The 22,425-nt window shown below is 49.4% G+C and overlaps 4 protein-coding genes across 19 annotated transcripts in view; 1 reads left to right on the top strand and 3 right to left on the bottom strand.

The window, feature by feature from the left end:
• STAMBP (STAM binding protein) overlaps positions 1 to 22,425 on the top strand; it is a 762,428-nt gene that overhangs the window by 634,273 nt on the left and 105,730 nt on the right. The window lies entirely within an intron of this gene.
• LOC308257060 (putative N-acetyltransferase 8B) lies at positions 1,017 to 10,673 on the bottom strand. 2 transcript variants are annotated; one of them, XM_080685864.1, is made up of 2 exons: positions 9,728 to 10,673; positions 1,017 to 2,032 (listed from the first exon to the last, which is right to left on the bottom strand). In XM_080685864.1, exon 2 carries the CDS (start codon positions 1,957 to 1,959, stop codon positions 1,255 to 1,257), a length of 705 nt encoding a protein of 234 aa, XP_080541990.1. In that variant the 5' UTR covers positions 1,960 to 2,032; positions 9,728 to 10,673; the 3' UTR covers positions 1,017 to 1,254. The 2 variants fall into 2 exon arrangements, with proteins under 2 accessions (XP_080541990.1, XP_080541989.1); XM_080685863.1 differs by lacking the exon at positions 9,728 to 10,673 and adding an exon at positions 2,652 to 2,745.
• On the bottom strand, positions 10,068 to 22,015 carry LOC308257061 (putative N-acetyltransferase 8B). Of its 3 annotated transcripts, none has more exons than XM_080685867.1 (2): positions 21,861 to 22,015; positions 10,068 to 11,078 (listed from the first exon to the last, which is right to left on the bottom strand). In XM_080685867.1, exon 2 carries the CDS (start codon positions 11,003 to 11,005, stop codon positions 10,328 to 10,330), a length of 678 nt encoding a protein of 225 aa, XP_080541993.1. In that variant the 5' UTR covers positions 11,006 to 11,078; positions 21,861 to 22,015; the 3' UTR covers positions 10,068 to 10,327. The 3 variants fall into 3 exon arrangements, with proteins under 3 accessions (XP_080541993.1, XP_080541992.1, XP_080541991.1); XM_080685866.1 differs by lacking the exon at positions 21,861 to 22,015 and adding an exon at positions 16,187 to 16,363; XM_080685865.1 differs by lacking the exon at positions 21,861 to 22,015 and adding an exon at positions 11,956 to 12,059.
• TPRKB (TP53RK binding protein) lies at positions 15,307 to 22,021 on the bottom strand. Of its 13 annotated transcripts, none has more exons than XM_080685859.1 (6): positions 21,861 to 22,021; positions 19,120 to 19,241; positions 18,782 to 18,941; positions 17,734 to 17,856; positions 16,187 to 16,363; positions 15,307 to 15,433 (listed from the first exon to the last, which is right to left on the bottom strand). In XM_080685859.1, exons 3-6 carry the CDS (start codon positions 18,920 to 18,922, stop codon positions 15,347 to 15,349), a joined length of 528 nt encoding a protein of 175 aa, XP_080541985.1. In that variant the 5' UTR covers positions 18,923 to 18,941; positions 19,120 to 19,241; positions 21,861 to 22,021; the 3' UTR covers positions 15,307 to 15,346. The 13 variants fall into 13 exon arrangements, with proteins under 13 accessions (XP_080541985.1, XP_080541977.1, XP_080541986.1 ...); XM_080685851.1 differs by having other exon boundaries at positions 18,782 to 18,881; XM_080685860.1 differs by having other exon boundaries at positions 19,120 to 19,282; positions 21,612 to 21,877.

Raw genomic sequence — 22,425 nt, 5'->3', positions numbered from 1 at the left:
TGTTACTTTAAAAGCCTTTCAAATCATCAGATTCACCGTGAACTCCCTGGTCTCCAGCACCAGGGGTGCCCATGCGGGAACTCCTCCTGCGGGGCCACCTGCCTGGGCCCAGAGAGCTGAGGGGAGCAGGACCCTGCCTCTTCCTCCCCATCACGGAGGGTGGACCCCAGTCCCTGCCATTACATACTGAAGCTGGAACACAATGAGGGGACACACAAGTGTGAGAGGACCGTAGTCATGAGCAACAAAACATATGTGGGGCAGACGTGCTGGTGATGCATCAGCTGGGAAAGGTGCAGGAGGCTGCACACACCGGCCCTGGGCCCGAGCCACACCTCACAATTGATCAGACAGTCTTACCAGATGAAGCAATTAAGTCTAAGGTACCTGTGAGAATCTGGAGTCTCTGGGCATCTGGGGACAAAGGCGAGGTCCCAGGTGTGGCAGATCTGAGAAACTGGCCAGTCCCATTTCTCTTCCAGGACACCAATTTCCCAGCCTCCCTGCAGACCTGTTGGGGCCATGTGACTGGGTCCAAGCCAGTGCGACCAGGGTCCCATGACTTGCAGGTCTAGCCTGGAAGTCAACATCCCACACTCTGTCGCTGGCCGCCTTCTCCCCCTTCAGCAGAGCAACTGGGCCCAGAGCAGACTGGTGGCCTGCCTGGCCCCAACCTTCTTACCTGGACTCACCCCACACTCCTCTCCAAGTCCCTTTGCCAGGAGTATCTGCAGCGCTGAAGAGGCGGGTCCCTTTCTTCCCGCTGAGCCTGGGATGTTACAGGTGTGAGACCTGCAGAGGCTTGGAAATGCATTTGCTTGTTTCTGCTTCCCTTGGGCTCATTCAATTTCCTTGAAGCCATGCCTGAGCAAGCCTGCTGGAACCTAAAGAAGCCCAGGCACCCTGTCACTCAGCCAACCCCACGGCATGTGAACCAGCCACCCAGGACGTGTGGACAAAGCCAAGACCAGAGAGCTGCCCAGCCAAGCCCCATCTACATTGCTGACTCACAGAATCCAGCTAAGTAAATGTTTATTATTCTTTTGTGATTGAATTTATGCAATAGTTTTGTGTCAGTAGATAAATGCAACAGTGGCATCTGAAAAAGACTAAATGGAGCTGAACCACCACCATCCCTGTGGAGCTCTGATGTTAACAAACAGAAGCTTTACTGAGCTGTCACAGTGAGACTCAGGGTGAGCTTGTTACTGTGGCAGAGCCTGTCCTGTCCTGACTAATCCACAAAGACACAGATCACAGGCCCTGTCTGTGCCCTGGCGCCTGAGAGATCTGAGCAGAGGGGAGCCGGTAGGTTAATTGAAATGCAGGAACAGCAATTAGCTCCCAGCTTTTGGCAAAGAAGTGCTGGCCGGTCTTGTGGAAGCCGATGCGCTGGTAGAGGGCCAGGGCGGAGTACTGCAGCATGCTGGTGCTGAGGACAACCTCACTGTAGCCCTGGTCCCGCGCAAACTGCAGGACGGTCCTAACCAGAGCTTTCGCTATCCCCTGGCCCCGGTGCTCCCAGGCCACGCTTAAGTGAAGCAGCTCCAGCTGCTCCTTCCGCAGGGTGGGCTCCCCAACGGGCAGAGCTCCCACCGTGCCCACCACCTGCCCCTCACACTCAGCCACCCAGAAGCAGGAGCCTGGCTCACTCAAGTAGGATTTGCTGATGTCACACATGTCTGTGCGCAAGCAGTTGGACACATACTGGGTCCAGGGGTATTTGGCCAGGAACCTCAGGGCCGCCAGGAGGGTGAGGCCGGCCACGAGGGCCAGAAGCCAGGACCCAGAGACCAGAAACAGGCTGAGGGGCCCCCCAAGCAAGAGTGCAAGAGTTTGTGGCAGCTTCAGGATGTGGCGGAAGGTGGTGGGGGCGTGCTCGGCTGCGCCCTGGGAGAACAAGCCCAGGACCCACGGGCGGTCGCTCTCCTGGTATTTGCGGATGTGATAAGGAGCCATGGGAGACTTGTGGGTCTGAGTCTCGAAGTCCAGCAGAGAGAGCGAGGTGACCCTGCACCCTTTCCCGGCAGCCCTGGGGAAGAAAGAGGAAGCCAAGTGAGAACCCATCTCCCACCTCCCAGGAACCACAGAGCCCCTGCTCAAGGGCTTGTCTTTCTGCTGCTGCCCCAGGAAGTAGGACAGCCACTGGGAGAAGGTGTAAGGTCAGAAAGACTTGCATTTGACCTGGCTCCATTCCTCTGTAGCTGTGTGACCTTGGGCAGGTTGCTTAACCCCTCTGAGCCTCTTCATCTGTACAACAGCGTAAAATCAAAGCCTGCCTTCTGAGGTTGTTCTGAGAATTTGATAAAACACAGACACTGAGCTCTGGTATATAAAATACCCCGCCTCCACTTCTCCTCTTCCTGCCTCTCCTCTCAGCTCCTTGCTACATTGGTGCCACTGTGCAGCAGCCAGAGCATGTGCCCCCTACCCCTTGGTCCCTCTGCCAGGGTCCGCACTTTGCAGGAAGCCTGTGTTCCCAAGCACAGTTCTCAGCAAAGGCTCCTTCCCCCTTGATTGCAAAGGTTTAGGCTGCAGAGGTGGCCCGAGAGCCCAACGCCCAACCTGGCCCTGCCTTCCTTGAGAGCCAGAGGAGGGTCCGGAGCTGCAGGCCACACTCAGAGCCCTGTCCTTCCACCCAGCCCTCTCACCTGTCACCACAGAAGCTTCGAATGTCCAGGGTGGTCTCAGCCCGGCCTCCTCCCTCAGCCTGGCCTCCTCCCTCAGCCTCTGACTGGCATCCAGAAGACTGTGCAGGGCTGGCTCTCTCTCTGGGACCAGGCCCTGGAGGCCACCTCATTGGCTGGCTCCTGGCCATGTTAATCATCAACCCCAGTGTCAGGGAGCTTGGCCATGATAGGGCAGCGAGCCTGTTCTCCATTCACTTTTGTAATTATGGGTCATTATCTGGGAGCTGGGGAAAGGGTCTGGAACATCTCAGGGGTCTGCCCACTTGGGGTCTGTCTACACCCCCTCCTCCTCCTGGTTTATAGGTCGACGCTCAACCATGAGCCACGCGGCCAGGCGAGAGAGTTTCTTTATCCCCTCATCCGCTGGTGGACAAACAGGTGGTTTCCCCTCTGGGCTCTGTGAATGCTGCTGCGGTGAGCGTTCTCACGTACACTTCGCTGTGTGAACCCCTGCTTTCAGTTCTTCTGGCATACACCCCGGAGTGGGGTCAGAGGTCACGTGGTCCATCTGTGTGACATTTTGAGGAACTGCCAAACTGTTGTCCAAAATGGCTGCACTGTTTTCCTTTTCCACCATGAGTCTTATTTTACTTTACTGTCTGCCTCAGCACACAGCGGGACGAGAGCTGGCATTCACTGAGAAGTTAAGATGCCTGGCACTGTGAGAAAGGTATTTTCCTATGCTGTGCTATTTTTTTAGAGAGGAAGAGAGAGGGAGAGAGAAAGAGAGAGAGAGAGTTTGGCTGCCTCCTGAAACCTAGGTACGTGCCCTGACTGGGGATCGAACCTGCAACCTTTGGTTACCGGATGATGCTCCAACCAACTGAGCCACCCAGCCAGGGCCTATGATCTGCTTGTTGACATTCACAGCAGCTTAAGAGCTAAGCTTAGTACCAATGTCCCCACTTTACCAATGGGAACCGAGGCCCGGGAAGTTGAGATAACCTACCCAAGCCCCACAGCGCCTGGCCGCCTGGCCGGTGGGACCTCAGGCGGAGGCAGCTCTGACTCCGGGGCCTGCTTGTTTGCCTCCTCAGCGCCTCAGGCTCACCCCACAGGCAAGTGCTTAATGAGTCCGTGGGTGAGGAAAGCCAGCTCTGTCTGGTGCGGCATAAGCTTCACCCTTCGAGCCCCTCTCTCCAGAGGGCAGCCCACACCTGGACAAATCCTGATGTGTGACTGGGGCTTTCTTTGTTCCCCAGAATCCAGTGTGGGCCGTCGTCTCCACGGAGACTCCTGGCCACTGCCAGCCACATGCTTCTGGTGCCCACTCCCTCCTTGAAGCCTTCGCCTTCGGTCAAGGGCGTCTGTTGCTGTCAAATTATTTCTTAACAAGCAACTGTTAACTTACTACAACTGATTCACTCAACGTTGGCAGCTAAAAGTACCCTGACAAACTGTTTCATTCATCTTTCTAGTGTCCATAGACCTGGTTAAAGTAGGTAAGTACATAGACATTTTTATTATTTTGAGATTCATTCATCTTGCACATGTCACCAGTCTGTTCATTCCTTTTAGTTATCTAGTAGTATCCTCACCTCCTGCTAGCCTGGTCCCCAAACCCAAGCAACAGCCGAGGAGAAGGGAGACGCTTGCTCTTATGGAAAGCCTCATCCATCAGATTAAACAAATTATTAGCTAAAGAAAGGTGAAGGGCAATTTGGAGTCAGCATTCTAGGTTTTCTTCCGGCTGGGTTCAGTCACTGAGCTCCAAGGTTACCATGGACCATGCCCTCCCTGCTTCCTACTTTCTGGAAAAGACAGTCTCCTACACCTGCCCGAGGGGTCCCTGCGCAGATCTGTACATTCCCTTCCTTGGGTCCTCGGCCTCACCTTTGTCTGCACCCCACGGGCCTGCATTCAGAAGAAGCGCTCCCCCAACACACACACACACACACACACACACACCCCAACATCCTCCCTCCGCCAGAGCCCAGGCCCACGGGCCCGACTGTGACTCAGATGCCAGGTGGGTGCTCCTGCTCCTGGCAGGAAGAGCCACAGGTGTCCCCAGGGCCTCTCCTGTCAGCGGGCTGGGCTTAAACACGGCACCTCCCTCCGCGCTTTGCTAAGGGCAGGCTCAGCCCAGCAGCCCCTCCCCCAGGGAAAACCTCTCAACATCTTTGCTCTCCCCAAACTTTTCTATCCTCCTTTCGAACAAGGAGCCAACCGGTGGTGAGGTCCGAAAGGTTGGTGACCGCTGATCTAACTCATCCTTTTTTACCAGATTTTTAAAAATAGCATAAAATTATTTTAAAATGTCCGAAGGCGTTTAGTATTATGTTGTACAACCACCTATATTACATCTCAAAACATGCTAATCACCCCAAAAGAAAACATGCACACATTAAGTCACCAGTCCCCGTTCCCGTTCCCCCTGGGCAACACTTGGCAAACCCCCGAAACTGTCTTGATAATCTTCTTTGAAATTTCTGTTTTGGTCTCCGATCTCACAGTAAATTTCTTATCTATCACATCTGTGCATCCATCTGAGCTCCAGTTTAATTCGTTACCCTTAGGCCACTATCCTGACACAGCGTCCTCCTCCAAGTCACAGACACAGGTGCATCCACCGTACAGCTTTGGACCCCTTATGTGAAAATCTGCTTACAAAGCCATGGGGGAGAGGTCAATGTGGGGGGGGGGGGGCGGGCGGAGAAGGAGACTTATGTAATACTTTAAACAATAAAAAATTTAAAACTTAAAAAAAAGCCACGGTACAGGAGCTCAGAAGATGGCGGCTAGGTAAACGTCTGTACTCGCCTCCTCCCTCAACCACATTGAAATTACAACTAAAATACAGAGCAACCATCATCCAAAACCGCTGGAAAGCTGGCTGAATGGCAGTCCTACAACTAGAGAGGTAAAGAAGCAAGCACACAGACTGGTAGCAGGTGCAGAGGCTCGGAAGAGGCTGGGCTGGCACCCACGTGTGCTGCTTTTTTAATCGGGAGGGAGATTGCCTCTGTGGAGGGCACCTGGAGGAGCAAGCGGTCCCACCCCCACACCAGACCCCCAGCCTGGGGTCCCAGAGCTGGGAAAAGAACTACGGGCTGTAAAAACCAGTGTGGACTGGGGCGAAGTGACACAGAGGCTGCTGGAGACCCAGCTGCTCCTCTTAAAAGGTCGGCACCACGAACTAAACTTACAAGCTTCGCGCTTCCTCTGAGCTCCAGTGCCTGGCGAGGCTCCGGGGAACACAGACACATACCAGGAGGAACTGGATTGTCTGGCATCAGGACAGGAACTCGGGGGCGGCTTGCAGGGATCATGGGTCCTGTGCTGGGACCTCCCTGGTCGCAGGGCTGATTGGCAGCCATTTCTGTTTGCTCCACCCTGGTGAAGACCCAGTCTCACCCAATTTATAACCCCACCCAAGCTGTGTGCAGCAGCTTTGCATATGAATGGCCTTTCCTTGCTCAGGGTAAAATCTCTCAAACAAGCTGCAGCTGGGTCAGGGAGCCCCAAACCTATCAATAAAAGGCCCAAGCCTGCACCTGCACCAGCCTGCCTTGCTTCACAGCTGGGCCTTGTATAGACACTTCCAAACCCGATACAAAGAAGAGGAATCTGCAGATCTCTCTGTAGCTCCTGCTGGGTGGCCCCAGGCAGTGGCTGACTTTGCACCTCCCTGGAGACCCAAGAGCCAGTGTACCCAGTGCTCAGAGTGAGACCATACCAGATTACAACTCTTCACATCCATAAGTGACACACTCAGGGGGCAGACTCAGTGAGCACCAAAGCCCCACTGAAGCAAGTCCTGCTGCATAAGGGTGTCTCCTGCACAGCAGCTCTCCCACAGCAGTCGCAGCTGGTCCCCACAGCCAATTGGCCTGGAGGTCAATTCCTCCCAGTGACACCAACAGCAATCAAGGCTCAACTACAATAAGACTCTGCATACGGCCCATAAAGGGGTGCACCTAGAGCTTCCAGCTCAGGTGACTGGGGAGACTGAGCTACTGGGATATATATATATATGTGTGTGTGTGTGTGTGTGTGTGTGTGTGTGTGTGTGTGTGTGTAATATTATATTCTAAAGAACAATATAGACAAAATAGAAACAGACTCATAGATACAGAGAACAGACTGATGGTTGTCAGAGGGAGGGGAGGGGATTTGGGGCTGGGTTAAAAAGGTGAAGGGGTTAAGAAGTACAAATTGGCCCTGGCTGGTTTGGCTCAGTGGATAGAGTGTCAGCCTGCGGACTGAAGGGTCCCGGGTTCAGTTCCGGTCAGGGGCACATGCCTGGGTTGTGGGCTAGATTCCCAGTAGGGGGCATGCAGGAGGCGGCCGATCGATGATTCTCTCTCATCATTGATGTTTCTCTATCTCTCTTTCCCTCTCCCTTCATCTCTGAAATCAATAAAAATATTTTTTAAAAAAAGAAGTACAAATTGGTAGCCACAAAATAGTCACAGGGATGTAAAGTACAGCACAGGGAATATGGTCAATAACACTATAGAATAAAGCTATGTATGGTGCCAGATGGGTACTGGAAATATCAGGGGGGATCAATTTGTAAAGTATATGATTGTTTAACCACTGTGCTGTATGCCTGAAACTAATACAAAATAACAGTGAATGTGAACTGTAATAGAAAAACAAAATAAGAAGACTCCATTGGCAGTGAGTGTGGATTTGGTCTGGGGAAGATGGGCCAAGGCAGTGGTTGGCAAACTGCGGCTCGCGAGCCACATGCTGCTCGTAAGCCGCGATTTGCCACTCTGTTGACTAATGAGTTTGCTGACCACTGGGCCAAGGAGTAAGCAGCCTGGGCGGCCAGGCCTCGGTCCCGCCATTTGGCCACATCAGCCCCCTCGCCGGGATGACCAGGCAGCAGGGAGCTTGGACCTAAGACAGAGCAGAGGCCCCTGGGAGCCTGGCGCCAATGCTGCATTTAGAAGAAAACTGCCCGGGATTAATGCTAATGTGTATTATTAACCCGTGGGCACAAGAAGCTTCGTATCACCCTTTGATTAGCAGGGAATGAACAGCTGTGTCTGCCAGCATACTAGTAGGAGGAACTGCTTCCTCAAGGGATGCCTCCTCAAGTGTAGGAATTGAACAGACATAGAGGGTGATGGGTAGAGGAGAGAATGAAAGAGAACGTTCCAGAAGAGGGAACAGCATATGCGAAGGCCTAAAGCAGAAGAGAGCTTCCCATTGTTTGTTTATTTTCCACACTGGAGGATGTTTATTGATTTTAGAGAGGGAGGTGAGAGAGAGCGAGTGAGCAACATCGATCTGTTGCCTCCTGTATGCTTCCTGATCCAACCCACAACCCAGTTTGTGCCCTGACTAGGACTGAAACCACACCTTTCAGTGCACAGACGACACTCCACCAGCTGAGCCACCAGGCCAGGGCAAGAGCTCCGTTCACTGAAAGACCTGGAGATGGGCAATGCGTGCAGGGGACTGGAGCAGGTGATGGGCACATTCATATGTATATGTATATGTATATGTATATGTATATGTATATGTATATGTATATGTATATGTATGTGATGTGTATCTGATGTGGATGTGGATGTGTATATGTATATGTATGTTTATTTCAGAGAGGGAGAGGGAGAGAGAAACATCAATGATGAGAGAGAATACTGCATGCCCCTCACTGGGGACTGAGCACACAACTCAGGCATGTGCCCTGACCAGGAATCGAATGGTGACCTCCTGGGTCATAGGTCGACTCTCAGCCACTGAGCCACACTGGCTTTGTTTTTCAGGAGCAGAAGCCCTCACCAACAAAGGGGTCAGTGCCCTTCTGATGTCCTACCATGTTGTCAGTAATTCCCTCATCCCCCATCATGACCACGAATCTGCCCTTGCCCCTCCGTGGTCCCTCCTCAGCTCCCTTGGGTCTGGAAATCCCTGGAGGGCATGGACCATGTCAGTCTGGAATCAGTGAGCCCATTTAACTGTTACTTTAAAAGCCTTTCAAATCATCAGATTCACCGTGAACTCCCTGGTCTCCAGCACCAGGGGTGCCCATGCGGGAACTCCTCCTGCGGGGCCACCTGCCTGGGCCCAGAGAGCTGGGGGGAGCAGGACCCTGCCTCTTCCTCCCCATCACGGAGGGTGGACCCCAGTCCCTGCCATTACATATTGAAGCTGGAACACAATGAGGGGGCACAGACGTTTGGTTTAAAACCCAGAAGTAGGGGCCAGTTAAACAAGTGGTCAAGTTTTCTGAGGATCACAGGGAAGCTGTAGGGCGCAGGCCTGGAGGAGGAGGATGGGCTGACAGAGGGGACTGTGTGGGACCCCAAGACCAGGGAGAAAAGAGACCTAAATAGAGGGACAAGGTTGAGGCCCAGGGTTTTGGGCAAGAAGAACATGCGTGTTGGAGCCACTCTGTTCATGGTGCCCATTTCGAGGTAATGTGCTTGTTACAAAGCGAGGTGGCAGGATTATGCCAGGTTTGTGGCCTTGGCTAACCCTTCAGAGGAGATCAGCCAGGAGCAGAGGACACTGCAGCATTGGAGAAGGCCTGTGTGTCGCAAGATACACCTGAAAGGGCACCTGGATTTCCTGGGTCATCAGGGACTCACCAGCTCCTGAACAGTAGCCGCTGGGTTGGGGGGACCCAGTGAGAGGCTCCAGATCACCTGTGAGCCACCCATGCCGGTGAAGCGCCAGCTGCAAAGGGTTTAGGGGGCTGCACACACCGGCCCTGGGCCCGAGCCACACCTCACAATTGATCAGACAGTCTTACCAGATGAAGCAATTAAGTCTAAGGTACCTGTGAGAATCTGGAGTCTCTGGGCATCTGGGGACAAAGGTGAGGTCCCAGGTGTGGCAGATCTGAGAAACTGGCCAGTCCCATTTCTCTTCCAGGACACCAATTTCCCAGCCTCCCTGCAGACCTGTTGGGGCCATGTGACTGGGTCCAAGCCAGTGCGACCAGGGTCCCATGACTTGCAGGTCTAGCCTGGAAGTCAACATCCCACACTCTGTCCCTGGCCGCCTTCTCCCCCTTCAGCAGAGCAACTGGGCCCAGAGCAGACTGGTGGCCTGCCTGGCCCCAACCTTCTCACCTGGACTCACCCCACACTCCTCTCCAAGTCACTTTGCCAGGTGTCTCTGCAGCGCTGAAGAGGCGGGTCCCTTTCTTCCCGCTGAGCCTGGGATGTTAACAGGTGTGAGACCTGCAGAGGCTTGGAAATGCATTTGCTTGTTTCTGCTTCCCTTGGGCTCATTCAATTTCCTTGAAGCCATGCCTGAGCAAGCCTGCTGGAACCTAAAGAAGCCCAGGCACCCTGTCACTCAGCCAACCCCACGGCATGTGAACCAGCCACCCAGGACGTGTGGACAAAGCCAAGACCAGAGAGCTGCCCAGCCAAGCCCCATCTACATTGCTGACTCACAGAATCCAGCTAAGTAAATGTTTATTATTCTTTTGTGATTGAATTTATGCAATAGTCTTGTGTCAGTAGATAAATGCAACAGTGGCATCTGAAAAAGACTAAATGGAGCTGAACCACCACCATGCCTGTGGGGCTCTGATGTTAACAAACAGAAGCTTTACTGAGCTGTCACAGTGAGACTCAGGGTGAGCTTGTTACTGTGGCAGAGCCTGTCCTGTCCTGACTAATCCACAAAGATACAGATCACAGGCCCTGTCTGTGCCCTGGCGCCTAAGAGACCTGAGCAGAGGGGAGCCGGTAGGTTAAATGAAATATAAGAATAGCAGTTAGCCTGTTAATCATGGAGGGGAAATACTGGCCGGTCTTGTGGAAGCCGATGCGCTGGTAGAGGGCCAGGGCGGAGTACTGCAGCATGCTGGTGCTGAGGACAACCTCACTGTAGCCCTGGTCCCGCGCAAACTGCAGGACGGTCCTGACCAGAGCTTTCGCTATCCCCTGGCCCCGGTGCTCCCAGGCCACGCTTAAGTGAAGCAGCTCCAGCTGCTCCTTCCGCAGGGTGGGCTCCCCAACGGGCAGAGCTCCCACCGTGCCCACCACCTGCCCCTCACACTCAGCCACCCAGAAGCAGGAGCCTGGCTCACTCAAGTAGGATTTGCTGATGTCACACATGTCTGTGCGCAAGCAGTTGGACACATACTGGGTCCAGGGGTATTTGGCCAGGAACCTCAGGGCCGCCAGGAGGGTGAGGCCGGCCACGAGGGCCAGAAGCCAGGACCCAGAGACCAGAAACAGGCCGAGGGGCCCCCCAAGCAAGAGTGCAAGAGTTTGTGGCAGCTTCAGGATGTGGCGGAAGGTGGTGGGGGCGTGCTCAGCCATGCCCTTGGAGAACAAGCCCAGGACCCACGGGCGGTCGCTCTCCTGGTATTTGCGGATGTGATAAGGAGCCATGGGAGACTTGTGGGTCTGAGTCTCGAAGTCCAGCAGAAAGAGCGAGGCGACCCTGCACCCTTTCCCGGCAGCCCTGGGGAAGAGAGAGGAAGCCAAGTGAGAACCCCATCTCCCACCTCCCAGGAACCACAGAGCCCCTGCTCAAGGGCTTGTCTTTCTGCTGCTGCCCCAGGAAGTAGGACAGCCACTGGGAGAAGGTGTAAGGTCAGAAAGACTTGCATTTGACCTGGCTCCATTCCTCTGTAGCTGTGTGACCTTGGGCATGTTGCTTAACCCCTCTGAGCCTCTTCATCTGTACAACAGCGTAAAATCAAAGCCTGCCTTCTGAGGTTGTTCTGAGAATTTGATAAAACAACAGATACAAAACTCTGGTATATAAAATACACCCCCTCCACTTCTCCCCTCCCACACTTTTTTTTAAATACTCACCCAAGGATATTTTCCCATTGATTTTTAGAGAGAGTGGAAGAGAGAGGGAAAGACAGAGAGAAATACCGATGTGAGATAAACTCTTTGATTGGTTGCATCCTGCATGTGCCCCAACCAGGGCCTGGGCCTGAGGTACGTGCCCTTGACTAGAATCAAACCTGGGACCCTTCAGTCCACTGGCTGACACTCTATCCACCGAGCCAAACCGGCTAGGGACCTCTTCCCCCTCTTCCTGCCTCTCCTCTCAGCTCCTTGCTACATTGGTGCCACTGTGCAGCAGCCAGAGCATGTGCCCCCTACCCCTTGGTCCCTCTGCCAGGGTCCGCACTTTGCAGGAAGCCTGTGTTCCCAAGCACAGGTCTCAGCAAAGGCTCCTTCCCCCTTGATTGCAAAGGTTTAGGCTGCAGAGGTGGCCCGAGAGCCCAACGCCCAACCTGGCCCTGCCTTCCTTGAGAGCCAGAGGAGGGTCCGGAGCTGCAGGCCACACTCAGAGCCCTGTCCTTCCACCCACGCCCTCTCACCTGTCACCACAGAAGCCTCGAATGTCCAGGGTGGTCTCAGCCCGGCCTCCTCCCTCAGCCTCTGACTGGCATCCAGAAGACTGTGCAGGGCTGGCTCTCTCTCTGGGACCAGGCCCTGGAGGCCACCTCATTGGCTGGCTCCTGGCCATGTTAATCATCAACCCCAGTGTCAGGGAGCTGGGCAGGAAGCCTATTCTCCTTTCACTTTGTAATTACAGGTCATCTCGGGGAGCTGGGAAAAAGGGTCTAGAATAGCCTGAAAGGGCGGCACAGGACTTATGAGCAGTCCCTGTAGTTTTGAGTGTGTGTTGAGGGTAGTGGATGGGTGATTAAAGACCCTTCCCCTGAGATGGCTCCGTTCAAGACTGGGGAGATGTGGAGTAACAATGACCTCCTGGGTAACAGAGCCCATGGCAGACAGCCAGCTTTTAGCTTTAATATGCAATCCTTAATGAAGGAGGCAAATCATGTGACCTACCAAACTGCACATAGCACCTGACTTGTATTAAAAGCCTTTAATGAACCCATATCCTCATCCCCAGTAATTCCACTTCAGGGAAGCTGTTCTAAAGAGAATCAGTCTGGCCAGCGTGGCTAGTGGTTGAGTGTTGACCTATGAATCAAAAGGTCATGTTGGATTCCTGGTCAGGGCATATGCCCGAGTTGTGGGCTCTATTCCCAATGTGGGGCGTGGAGGAGGCAGCCGATCAATGATTCTCGCTCATCATTCATGTTTCTCTCTCTCTCTCCCCCTCCTTTCCTCTTTCTGAAATCAATAAAAATATTTTAAAAAAATAAAGCAGAAACGTGTACCAAGATTTACTTGCAAATGGGAGGCAAACATTTGAAAGCCACACAAATGTGTAATAATGGAACTACATATGCGAAATGTTACACATCGATAAAATGAACGTGTTTGTGAGGGCATGGGAAGAGGAGCGCAGCATCTGGAGTCCCACAGATCGGACATTTAACCCTGACCGCAGCATCCTGAGCTTTGGATGGAGCAGCATTTCTCAGCTTCAGGGGAAACATGCATGTATTCATTCATTCATTCATTCATTCATTCATTCATTCATTTAAAATATACAGGAAGGACACAAAATCGATCTATTATTCCCAAAAATATTTGAACTGACTCAAATCACAAACAATTCCGGATTGTGGAATTCTGAAAGACATCTAGAGTACTCTTAAAAAAAATCTCAACGTTATTATTTTTTAAAGAATTGTTCTAAAGAAGACCAAGAGCCATGACAAACACAATGCAGGGTGAGTGCCATAAGGACTGAAACTTACTTTCTAATAATATTTGCAAGTTTGTACACTTGAATTTTTTGAAGTAGGCTTGAGAGACCACGTCTGGTTTTCTCTGGTAAAATGCCCTGGGGTCGTAATGAGGACTAAGTGAGGTAGTGCATTAAAGTGCTTAACACAGTGCATGCAAGAAACGTTAGCCATGTGCTTCTGTGCTTTATCATGTATGATGGTGATGAAAATCACTACCGCTCCACTTTCTAGCACATAGCAGGATCACACTTCTCCCCCCTTTTGAAGTTGGCCTGGCCATGACTGGCTGTGGACATGGAACTTGAGTCACTTCCATGTGGAAGCTTGAGGAGCCGCCCTGAGTCAGCGTTCCTGCCAGCTGTGCAGTGACCCACAGAGCACACGCTGAGATGAGGCCTTCAGCCGGCCGGGTCCCAGAGTCTCTGCAAGTCTTCCTGCCGATTCACGCTGCCTATACAGAGTGAGCAAGGAGCTTTTGTCATGTGAAGCCAATGAGCTTTAGGGATCGGAACTGCAGCCTAATCTAACCCAGAACTCCACAAACCACACTCCTCGGTCATCCTGCCCATCACTTATTTCCAGTTTTACTGGAAAACAACCATGCTCATCCTTCATGTACTATCTGTGGATGTCCCTGCACTACAGCAGTGAGAGCTTAGATGCAACAGAGACCACTCGGCCTGAACGCTGTAAATATTTACTATCTGCCCCTTCACAAAAAGGTTTGCCAACCCTAACCTAGTCTACCTTGACTGATACAATCAAAATGAGAAAAAAACCAAATCACTTATAAAACATGATTTTACATTAGTGGTAGGACCTTGGGCAAGTTAGCATAATCTTTTAGTGGCCACGTGTAAAATGAGGGTAATAACAGCATCTATCCCAAAAAGTGTTATGAGCTACTGTATATAAAATCACTAAGGCAAAAACCTAGTACCTTGTAGACATCCAACAAATGTTTGCAATTACTATTCCAATTATATAAAAATAAAATATATCTGAATGGAAATAGAAGACTAGAATAACAAATAACACTAACAGTATCTTTGAAAATATTAACAGGTAGAATTAGGTTTTCCCCCGTTATATCATTCTGTTTTAAAATTTTCTATAATGAACATATACACTGAGTGGCCAGATTATTATGTGTTCAGAGATCATAATAATCTAGCCACTCAGTGTATAAATCCTATATAATAAAACCCTAATATGCAAATTGACTGAATGGCGGAACGACTAGTCACTATGATGCGCACTGACCACCAGGGGACAGATGCTCAACACAGGAGCTGCCCCGGGTTGGGGCCAGCGAGCAGGCAGCTCCAGGCTGCCAGCCAAGGTGGGTGACAGCAGGGGCCCCCCATCACCCCACCCACCGGTCGCCCCACAGAGGAAGGCGACTGGTGGTGGTGGCAGGGCTGGCCAGCGGGCAGTGCCAGGCTGCCAGCCAAGGCAGGTGCCAGCGGGGGCTCCCTGATTGCCCCACCGGTCACCTCACAGATTGGCCCTGATTGCCGGCCAGGCCTAGGGACCCCACCCTATATATTGGGAACAGTATCTTAGATTTAAAAATTAAAACCTGGCAAGACTACTCTAACACTGAAAAAACAGGATGATGCAGCGATGACATGCATGGACTGTGGCTTGCACATTTTGTGGTCAACCCTGATTCTGACAATTATAACTGTGTGACAAAGCAAATTACTCCTCTCTGCTTCAGTTTTTCCACCCATAAGATGGGGAAAATGGTACTACTGCTTCAGAAAGACCATGTTATGTAGTATTTTTTATAATCAAGGCAAAAAAATATAGCTGCCCATACAACAGCAAGATGCCTTTCACCTGTGTGAAAAGTATGGTCACTGGTGCATGCAGCATCCCAGATTGCACAGGATGTCCGACTGCCGGTTTAGGCCCGTACACCGGCAGTTGGATATCCCCCGAGGGGTCCCAGATTGTGAGAGGGCACAGGCCGAGCTGAGGAATACCCCCACCCCTCTCCACACTAATTTTGTGCAACGGGCCTCTAGTTTTATTATAAGAAAAGAAAAAGCGATGTTTTTTATAAATGCTGAACATTTTTAATGCTTCTGTCATTTCACAAAACATCTTTTGTTGACATTCTACAAATGACAGCATCCAATAATGTCCCAATCCTTTCTTCTTGTGAAGATAGTTTATATATCTATAAAAATAGAATACAAATTATGGCATGCTAATATATTCATGCACTACTAACTTTTATTACAGAAACGTGTAAGTGAAATCATTTATCATTCAATTATTGCGATAACAGTATGAAATTACAATGTGACTAAAATATGCAAAGTAGATGCATCACATATGTCAAAAATGCCCTTTAAATTGCAATTATGGTGGTAGCTCTCTAAACATAGAAACTAAATTTATACCAGTTTTAAAGGCATACATCTACACACTAGCTTCAAACTAAATTTATATTACAAATGTAATATAACTATGTAAGCTTGACATCTAAAGTTGTCTATTCTTTCTTAATTAGAAAATGCTTTTATCAACCAAGTTTCTAATTATACTTGACACAAACCTGCCTCTTCCAATTCTTCGCATCTATAATTTTTCAAGTAATTTTTAATTATGTTAACCTTGTTTAAAAGTTCAAAAAAAATGCCATGGTTGGGTATCTCAGTTGGTTGGAGCATCGATTCCTGGTCAGGGCACATACCTAGGTTGCGGGTTCTATCCCTAGTCAGGGAGCATACAGGAGGCAAGCAATTGATGTTTCTCTCTCTCTCCCTTCCTTGGTCTAAAAAAAATCAATCAATCAATCAATAAACATATCCTCCTGTGAGGATTAAAAAAAAGTTCAAAAAAGAAAAAAGCAGCATAGGTTAGCAACAGCAAACAGCATTGGTATTAGTCCTTATCTATCACCTTCTACAAATGTGGATTTACAAACCTTTTTGACTTCTGTAATATTTGTTATTTCAGGAAGATTTTTCAGGGAAACTTGTTGACCTTCTACCTTAGCTATTAGGTCTTCTTTATCTATTTGTTTTTCTCCATCTTCAATGTAAACAATTAGAACTGAAGTGTCATTTGCTGAGATACCGAATTTTTTCAAAGCCTCTGAAATCTGGGGGGAAAAAGACAATAAAGCAATAGTTTCTATGTCTGAAGCACCTCACCATCTTTCTTCCTGCTCAGGGTATTTTCATATCCTGAGGGTTCTCTCCGCCTAGTTTTTATCTTCAATAATCCCTTTCCAACATCTACCAGTTCTGCCTCTACAGCACTCTCTGCTCAAAGGTGCACCTCATCCTGTGGAATCAAGCTCAGACTTCTTCGCAAGGCACACAAATCACCCCTCCTCCGGCCCCAGTGACCCTCAGCCCTGCACTCCTGCCTACCAGCCAGGCTGGACTGTTTGGAGATCCCATCACGTCACACTTCATTGTCTGTGTGTGCTCACTCTTTGTGCTCTGCCTGGAGTGCTTCACCCTCAAGGTCCAGTTCAAATGTCACTCCCTCCTGCACCCTTCTCCTTACAGAAAAATTGTTCTTTGCTGTTCCCACAGATGTGAATTTTTATTCCACCATATCATTTATCTTAGGGCATTTGGACTTGTGTCTTGTTCATCTGCCTTCCCCAGGAACATATCTGTTCCTTCTGTTCCTAGAACTGTGAATGGCACAGGGACAAACTCAACAGATGTCTATTGAATTGAATAGTTTCTTGAATTATTTCAAATGTTCTCAAAGAAACAATAATTACCTGGTAATTTTTTCCTCCAGGTACTGGGGGATTCTATTATCATGCATTTCATGAATATTTCAAACATCTATATTTTAAACCATACCACAGGTTTCCTAAGTTTTCTTTTGATGACATTAATACCTGGTTGTGTTATTCATAGTATGGTGATACTAAAACTTCATCAGCAAAATTTAAGCTATTTTTTATTTTTATGTGCCACATGTGGAATGTCTTTAGCTCAAAACTTCTGAGTTACTATCAGTATCTCAAACCACAAACTCTTCCTACACAGAGTGTGGGAATGAGCACGTGTTAAGGGCTGTACTAGGTAGCAGGCAGGCTTCTCGTAGATGGAAAAGACATGGGTTCTATCCTCAAGGAGTTTACAGGAAGAATAAAAAATGCATACAAAGCACACAAATATCCATGCCTATTGTTTTATCATTTAGATTCAGATGTCACTTAGAGGGATCTTCCTGATCCTATATAGATAAAACTATGCTCACTTCTTTTAGCAAAACTTTTGTTTGCTCAAAGGCAAAGTGAGTCCAAAGCTTATTTCTCTAGTAAAGGCAGAGCTAAACCTCACTCTCTGTCCAGACCTCTCTAGACCACTCTTCACTACTCCTTTGGTTTGTTACTAACAATAGACTTACAGGAATTTAGCCTCCAACTCAACACTGGGGAACACTCATATTATCATGACAAGGTGAGCAGAAATAAAGTTAAGTAAAATCCATATTAATTACATTGTTATTTGGGGACAGGTTGAAAATAATTTCAGTGGATAGAGTTCTCGTCTTCATTTTTCCTAGTTTGTAGAGATGAACTGCTTTGTTTGCTGCCACAAGTATCTGAAATGGATCGACAATCTACCAAAACAAAACAAAACAAAACAAAACAAAACAAAACAAAAAAGAATTACACACAGAGAATCTGGAGTACTCTGAAGACGCATGCCCTATCTCATGATAACTCCAAGGTCAGGCTGTTTTACTTCATCACAATTCCTATGAACTATATTTCCAAAATTGCTATCTCAAGGACCTGGGTGTTCAGAAAATCATAGAATTTTAAAGCTTCAATAAAATTAAATAGTAAAAAAATTTAAAAATAACATTTATCAAGGGCTAATATTATGGAAAAGGTCATATTCTATACTTTTCTTATTCTTTAATTCTAAAAACTACCATATGAAATCGGTCTTCTTATTCACCTGCAGTAGATGAAACAAAAGTAGCGAATCTCTGGGTTTGAATACCAGCTGTGTCACTTACCAGCAAGGGAACTCTGGCAAATTCCTTAATGTTTTGTTAGGTGAGGGTAATCATAGTACTTCACAGAGTTGTTGCGAAGTGAGTTAGTATATGTAAAGCACTTTGTAGCAGAATGATGCCAGACCAGAGTAAACACTATATAAACGTTGGCTACCATTCGTGCAAAGTCCTAATCACTGGCAAAGTTGGGATGAAGTCCTGGCAACGTGATCCCACAGTGTGTGCCCGTCAGCGCTATACGATGCCCCTTTGCAGAGATTTTCTAGCCCAGGTGAGAAATGGAGATCCGGGCATCTGCCCTTCTGAAGCCAGACCACACCTTTCCCACCTCCTAGCGCAGGGCCCGAAACTTCAGCTTCTATTCACTATTACACTCAAGTTGCCCAAATCTGACTCCACTCCACAGCTTGGACAAGAACTTTTTACCCGAAGATGGCGATTTTAGGCTAACATATTACATCATGAAAATGAACATATTCTTAAATGCCCATATGTCTCATTCATTCTCACTTGTACTTACCACTGTAGGGTTTATCAATGAACTATCAATAGCACCTTCCATGGCCTTTTTTCTCAAGCCTTCAGCATTTTTTACATCTTTAAATAACAGAAGGGTCACCCTGCATTCGGGAAATAGGTCCAGCTGATGTGTTAACTGCATTTCATAGATAAGCAGGATTCTATTGCACAAAACCAAAAAGACCAAAAAACTTCTTTTGTTTAAAAGTTAACATTATAATTCATAACAAACATCCTTGCTAATAAATTTAAAAATTTTAATAATGATACAGCCGTTAAACTAGAAAAATCCACCCCAAAAACACACGTGGCTTCCTCGTGGGATCTTATCGTCCTCACCCGGCCGAGCTTCCTGTAGCTTCCTGTACTTGGGAAAGGATCCAGGTTGCTGCCCGATGCCCTGGTTGTACAGGTGAGGAGGCTCAGAGGCATGGCTGAGGGGCAGCTTCCCCAGCAGCTGACTAGGAGCAGAATATGAGGAATTCTTTAGGCTATAAGTTACCTACAGTATTAACAAAACTGACAGTGGGAAAGGGCATGTAATAAGAATAGAACCACAGTTGTCTAATAATTATTCACCTTACTAACTATAGATAAGAAGTTTTCTTACAGACGCTGGGAAACTGGAGGATGAAACAAGGTTGTAAAAAGATAAGATGCCTCGATGGGTCCACTACTCAGAAAAGAAATACATTTTGAGAACAGACCAAGGACAGGACATGCTTCGATTTGGTTGCTGTGCCCAGACCCTGACCCCCTCTGGGAGTTTTTCTCAGGAATGCTGACCATTCTCCAGCTCCAGGAACGGGCTGAGCTGTTTGTAACATCATAAAAGATTAGCCACCTTGTTATCGGACTTTGAGCTCCTGAAGGCCGGAAGCAGACTCTATCCTCCCCTTTTCATGTTACACTTGCAGCTCACAGCTGCATGTAGCTAGCTATCTTCTCCCTTGTGTGTATATAAACAGCCAACTGGCAAGGGGGGCGGGGGTCAGAGCAGAATTTTCAGGGTGACTGACTGGTCTCCCCATGCAGCCTGCTCATATATAATTCAACCCTGTCTCTGCTTAATTTGGCTCAAGTAGTGACAGGTGGCCTCAGACCCATTGTGTCCGGTTTCAAAACCTCTCTTCTACACAGCCTTTTTAAACTTTCTGATCTCACCATTTTATTTGTATTTTAGCAAAACCTAGACACATATTAAGGGAGAAAATAATTTTATAAATAAAAATATGATATGATTGGGACCATTCAGTCTGCAGGCCGACGCTCTACCCACTGAGCCAAACCGGTTAGGGCTATAGATAATTTTTTACTGTCCTGCATAAAAAATTAGTGTGTGTATGTTCTGAGTTTTCTAGAGAGCACACAAAATTTACTAAGTACATATAATCATGGAGGAAAAAAATTTTCTGTGGTTTGTTTTTACACTAGAGGAAAAGGAACCCCTAGCACACATCAAAATTGTTTTGTTTTGAATTCACTCAGGCCAGAAACTTAGAATCATAATACTTAAATAGCATATCTAATCCATAAAGTCTTGCCAATTTTACCTCTTTTTAAAAATATATTTTTATTGATTTCAGAGAGGAAGGGAGAGGGAGAGAGAAACATCCATGATGAGAGAAAATCACTGATTGGCTGCCTCTTGCACACGCCCCATCAGGGACCCAGCAGGCAACCCAGCACGTGGCCTGACCGGGAATCCGACCGTGACCTCCTCGCTCACCGGACCACGCTCAGCCTCTTCATGTACCATCCTGACTACATTAATGAAATCATCCCTGAATGTATCAGCCTCCAAGAGAGGACATAATCCCCTACACAGGCTGTATTTTATTTTACTTAATTATTTTTTAAAAATTGAAACAGGGGTCGTGATTTTCTTTTCTCGCCCTAGGGTTTGGCTCAGTGGATTGAGCCTCGGCCTGAGGACTGACGGTTCCCAGGTTCGATTCCGCTCAAGGGCACATGCCTGGGCTCTGGCCCGATCCCCAGTAGAGGGTGTGCAGGAGGCAGCCGATCAATGATTCTCATCATTGATGTCTCTCTCTCTCCCTCTCCCTTCCTCTCTGAAATCAATAAAAATATATTTTAAAAATAAATAAATAAATAAAAATACTCTCACCTGAGGATATGTTTACTTATTGATTTTAGAGAGGGGGAGAGAGAGAGAGAGAGAGAGAGAGAGAGAGAGAGAGAGAGAGAGAGAGAGAGAGAGAGAGAGAGAGAGAGAAAGCGGAAGGGATGGGGAAGAAGAGGGGGAGAGAGAGAAAAAACGCCCGAGAGAAGCACCTATAGTTGCCTCCTGTACACGCCCCTTTCGGTGCTGGACGACTGCTTCAACCAACGGAGCCGCCGGCCAGGCCAATTTGACTCCTAAATTCATTTTGGCCAGCACACTGCTCTCCCACCCCCGCCGCCACCAGCCCAGACCACCGCCGCTCACCCACAGCTGTGGCCGCCTAGGGAATGGTCGCCTCACAGCTCCTGCCCTCCCATCACCCAACCTCGACCCGGCAAAGTGACCCTTTCAAAATGTAAACCAAATCTTGTCCTTCCGCCGCTCTGGGCCAGGCCCCCACTGCATGTCACGGCGGCCAGACGCCATGACCCGGACCCTCCTCCCTGCGCTGTGCTTCCCGCGCTCCTCTCGGGACCGCGCTCTCTCCGCGGCCGCAATGGGCCTCTCCGCTCCCCGTCCCCGCGCTGTCTCCCCGCTCTGCCCTAAGGGACAGGGGAGCCCTGACTCAGTTCCTTCCTCCTTCAGCTCGCTGTTAGGAGTCCGTTTACTAGTAGGAGCGTCCCCAGAGCTGGGGACTACTACACACTTGATAGTGATCGGGGCGTCTCGTATCCCAGGCTGTGTGCTCCCCGAGGGGAGACTGAGTCCATCACTTCCGTGCTGCATCCCCAGGGCCTGGCTTCGGGAGGCGCTTCATAATCAAGGACGCAGGGAACGCCAGGCGTCATCTCAAAAGTCCCCGGTTCCAGCTGCTCAGCACCGGCCCCTCCCGCTCGCCCGCCTCCAGCCCGCCTCCTTCCAGCCGGCCCGACCCGCTCCCGCCGGGAGGACTCACCGCCGCCTCCCGCGTCCGTCTCGGAAGATCGTCCCCTCGGAAACAAAGCAGCGCCTTATCCCCGCCCTCCTCCGGTCAGTTTCTTTCCGGATCCCCGCGGAAGGAAGGTTCCGGCCTGGGGTCCCACCGCCGCCCTTCCGCAGATCTTTCTCCCCGAGACTGGGTCTGCAGACGCAAAGGACAGCCGGTTCCGTCCGTCACTTCCGGCAAGGGGGGCCTGAAAGCTCCCGCGGGTCGGAAGCTGGGGCCTGGGTGCGAGTCTCTGCCTTGTCCCTAACCCCTGTTGGGTCTTGGGCGAGGTGTCATAACTTTCTTCTTGTGCCAAGCATTGGCCAAGATGAACTCCACACGTCTCCGCTGGTCGAGATTCAACAGTTCTTTCTGCGGGCAAGCGGGACTCCGCTTCCTTCTTGCTCTGGGTGCGGTCTCCTAGGGAGGATCTCCTAGGGACCGGGCTCGCAGATTTGCTTTGGATAAGAAGAGATCGTGACTACATTAATGAAATCAGCCTCTTCATGTACCATCGTGACTACATTAATGAAATCATCCCTGAATGTATCAGCCT

The sequence above is a fragment of the Plecotus auritus genome, assembly GCF_963455305.1.
Source record: "Plecotus auritus genome assembly, chromosome: 8".
NCBI lineage: Eukaryota > Metazoa > Chordata > Mammalia > Chiroptera > Vespertilionidae > Plecotus > Plecotus auritus.
The sequence above is the reverse complement of the archived record's forward strand: the minus strand, read 5'-3'. Positions and strand labels throughout refer to the sequence as shown.

Excerpts from the sequence above, each read along its gene's own strand:
- TPRKB (XM_080685850.1), bottom strand. The coding sequence starts at position 21,753 with ATGACGCCTGGCGTTCCCTGCGTCCTTGATTATGAAGCGCCTCCCGAA. Across the intron at positions 19,242-21,611 it reads GACGCCCCGATCACTATCAA|TCAGCTGCTGGGGAAGCTGC; the intron begins GTGTGTAGTAGT and ends TTCTGCTCCTAG. Across the intron at positions 16,364-17,733 it reads ACCTGTCCCCAAATAACAAT|ATTTCAGAGGCTTTGAAAAA; the intron begins GTAATTAATATG and ends TTTTCCCCCCAG.
- LOC308257060 (XM_080685864.1), bottom strand. The coding sequence starts at position 1,959 with ATGGCTCCTTATCACATCCGCAAATACCAGGAGAGCGACCGCCCGTGG.
- LOC308257061 (XM_080685867.1), bottom strand. The coding sequence starts at position 11,005 with ATGGCTCCTTATCACATCCGCAAATACCAGGAGAGCGACCGCCCGTGG.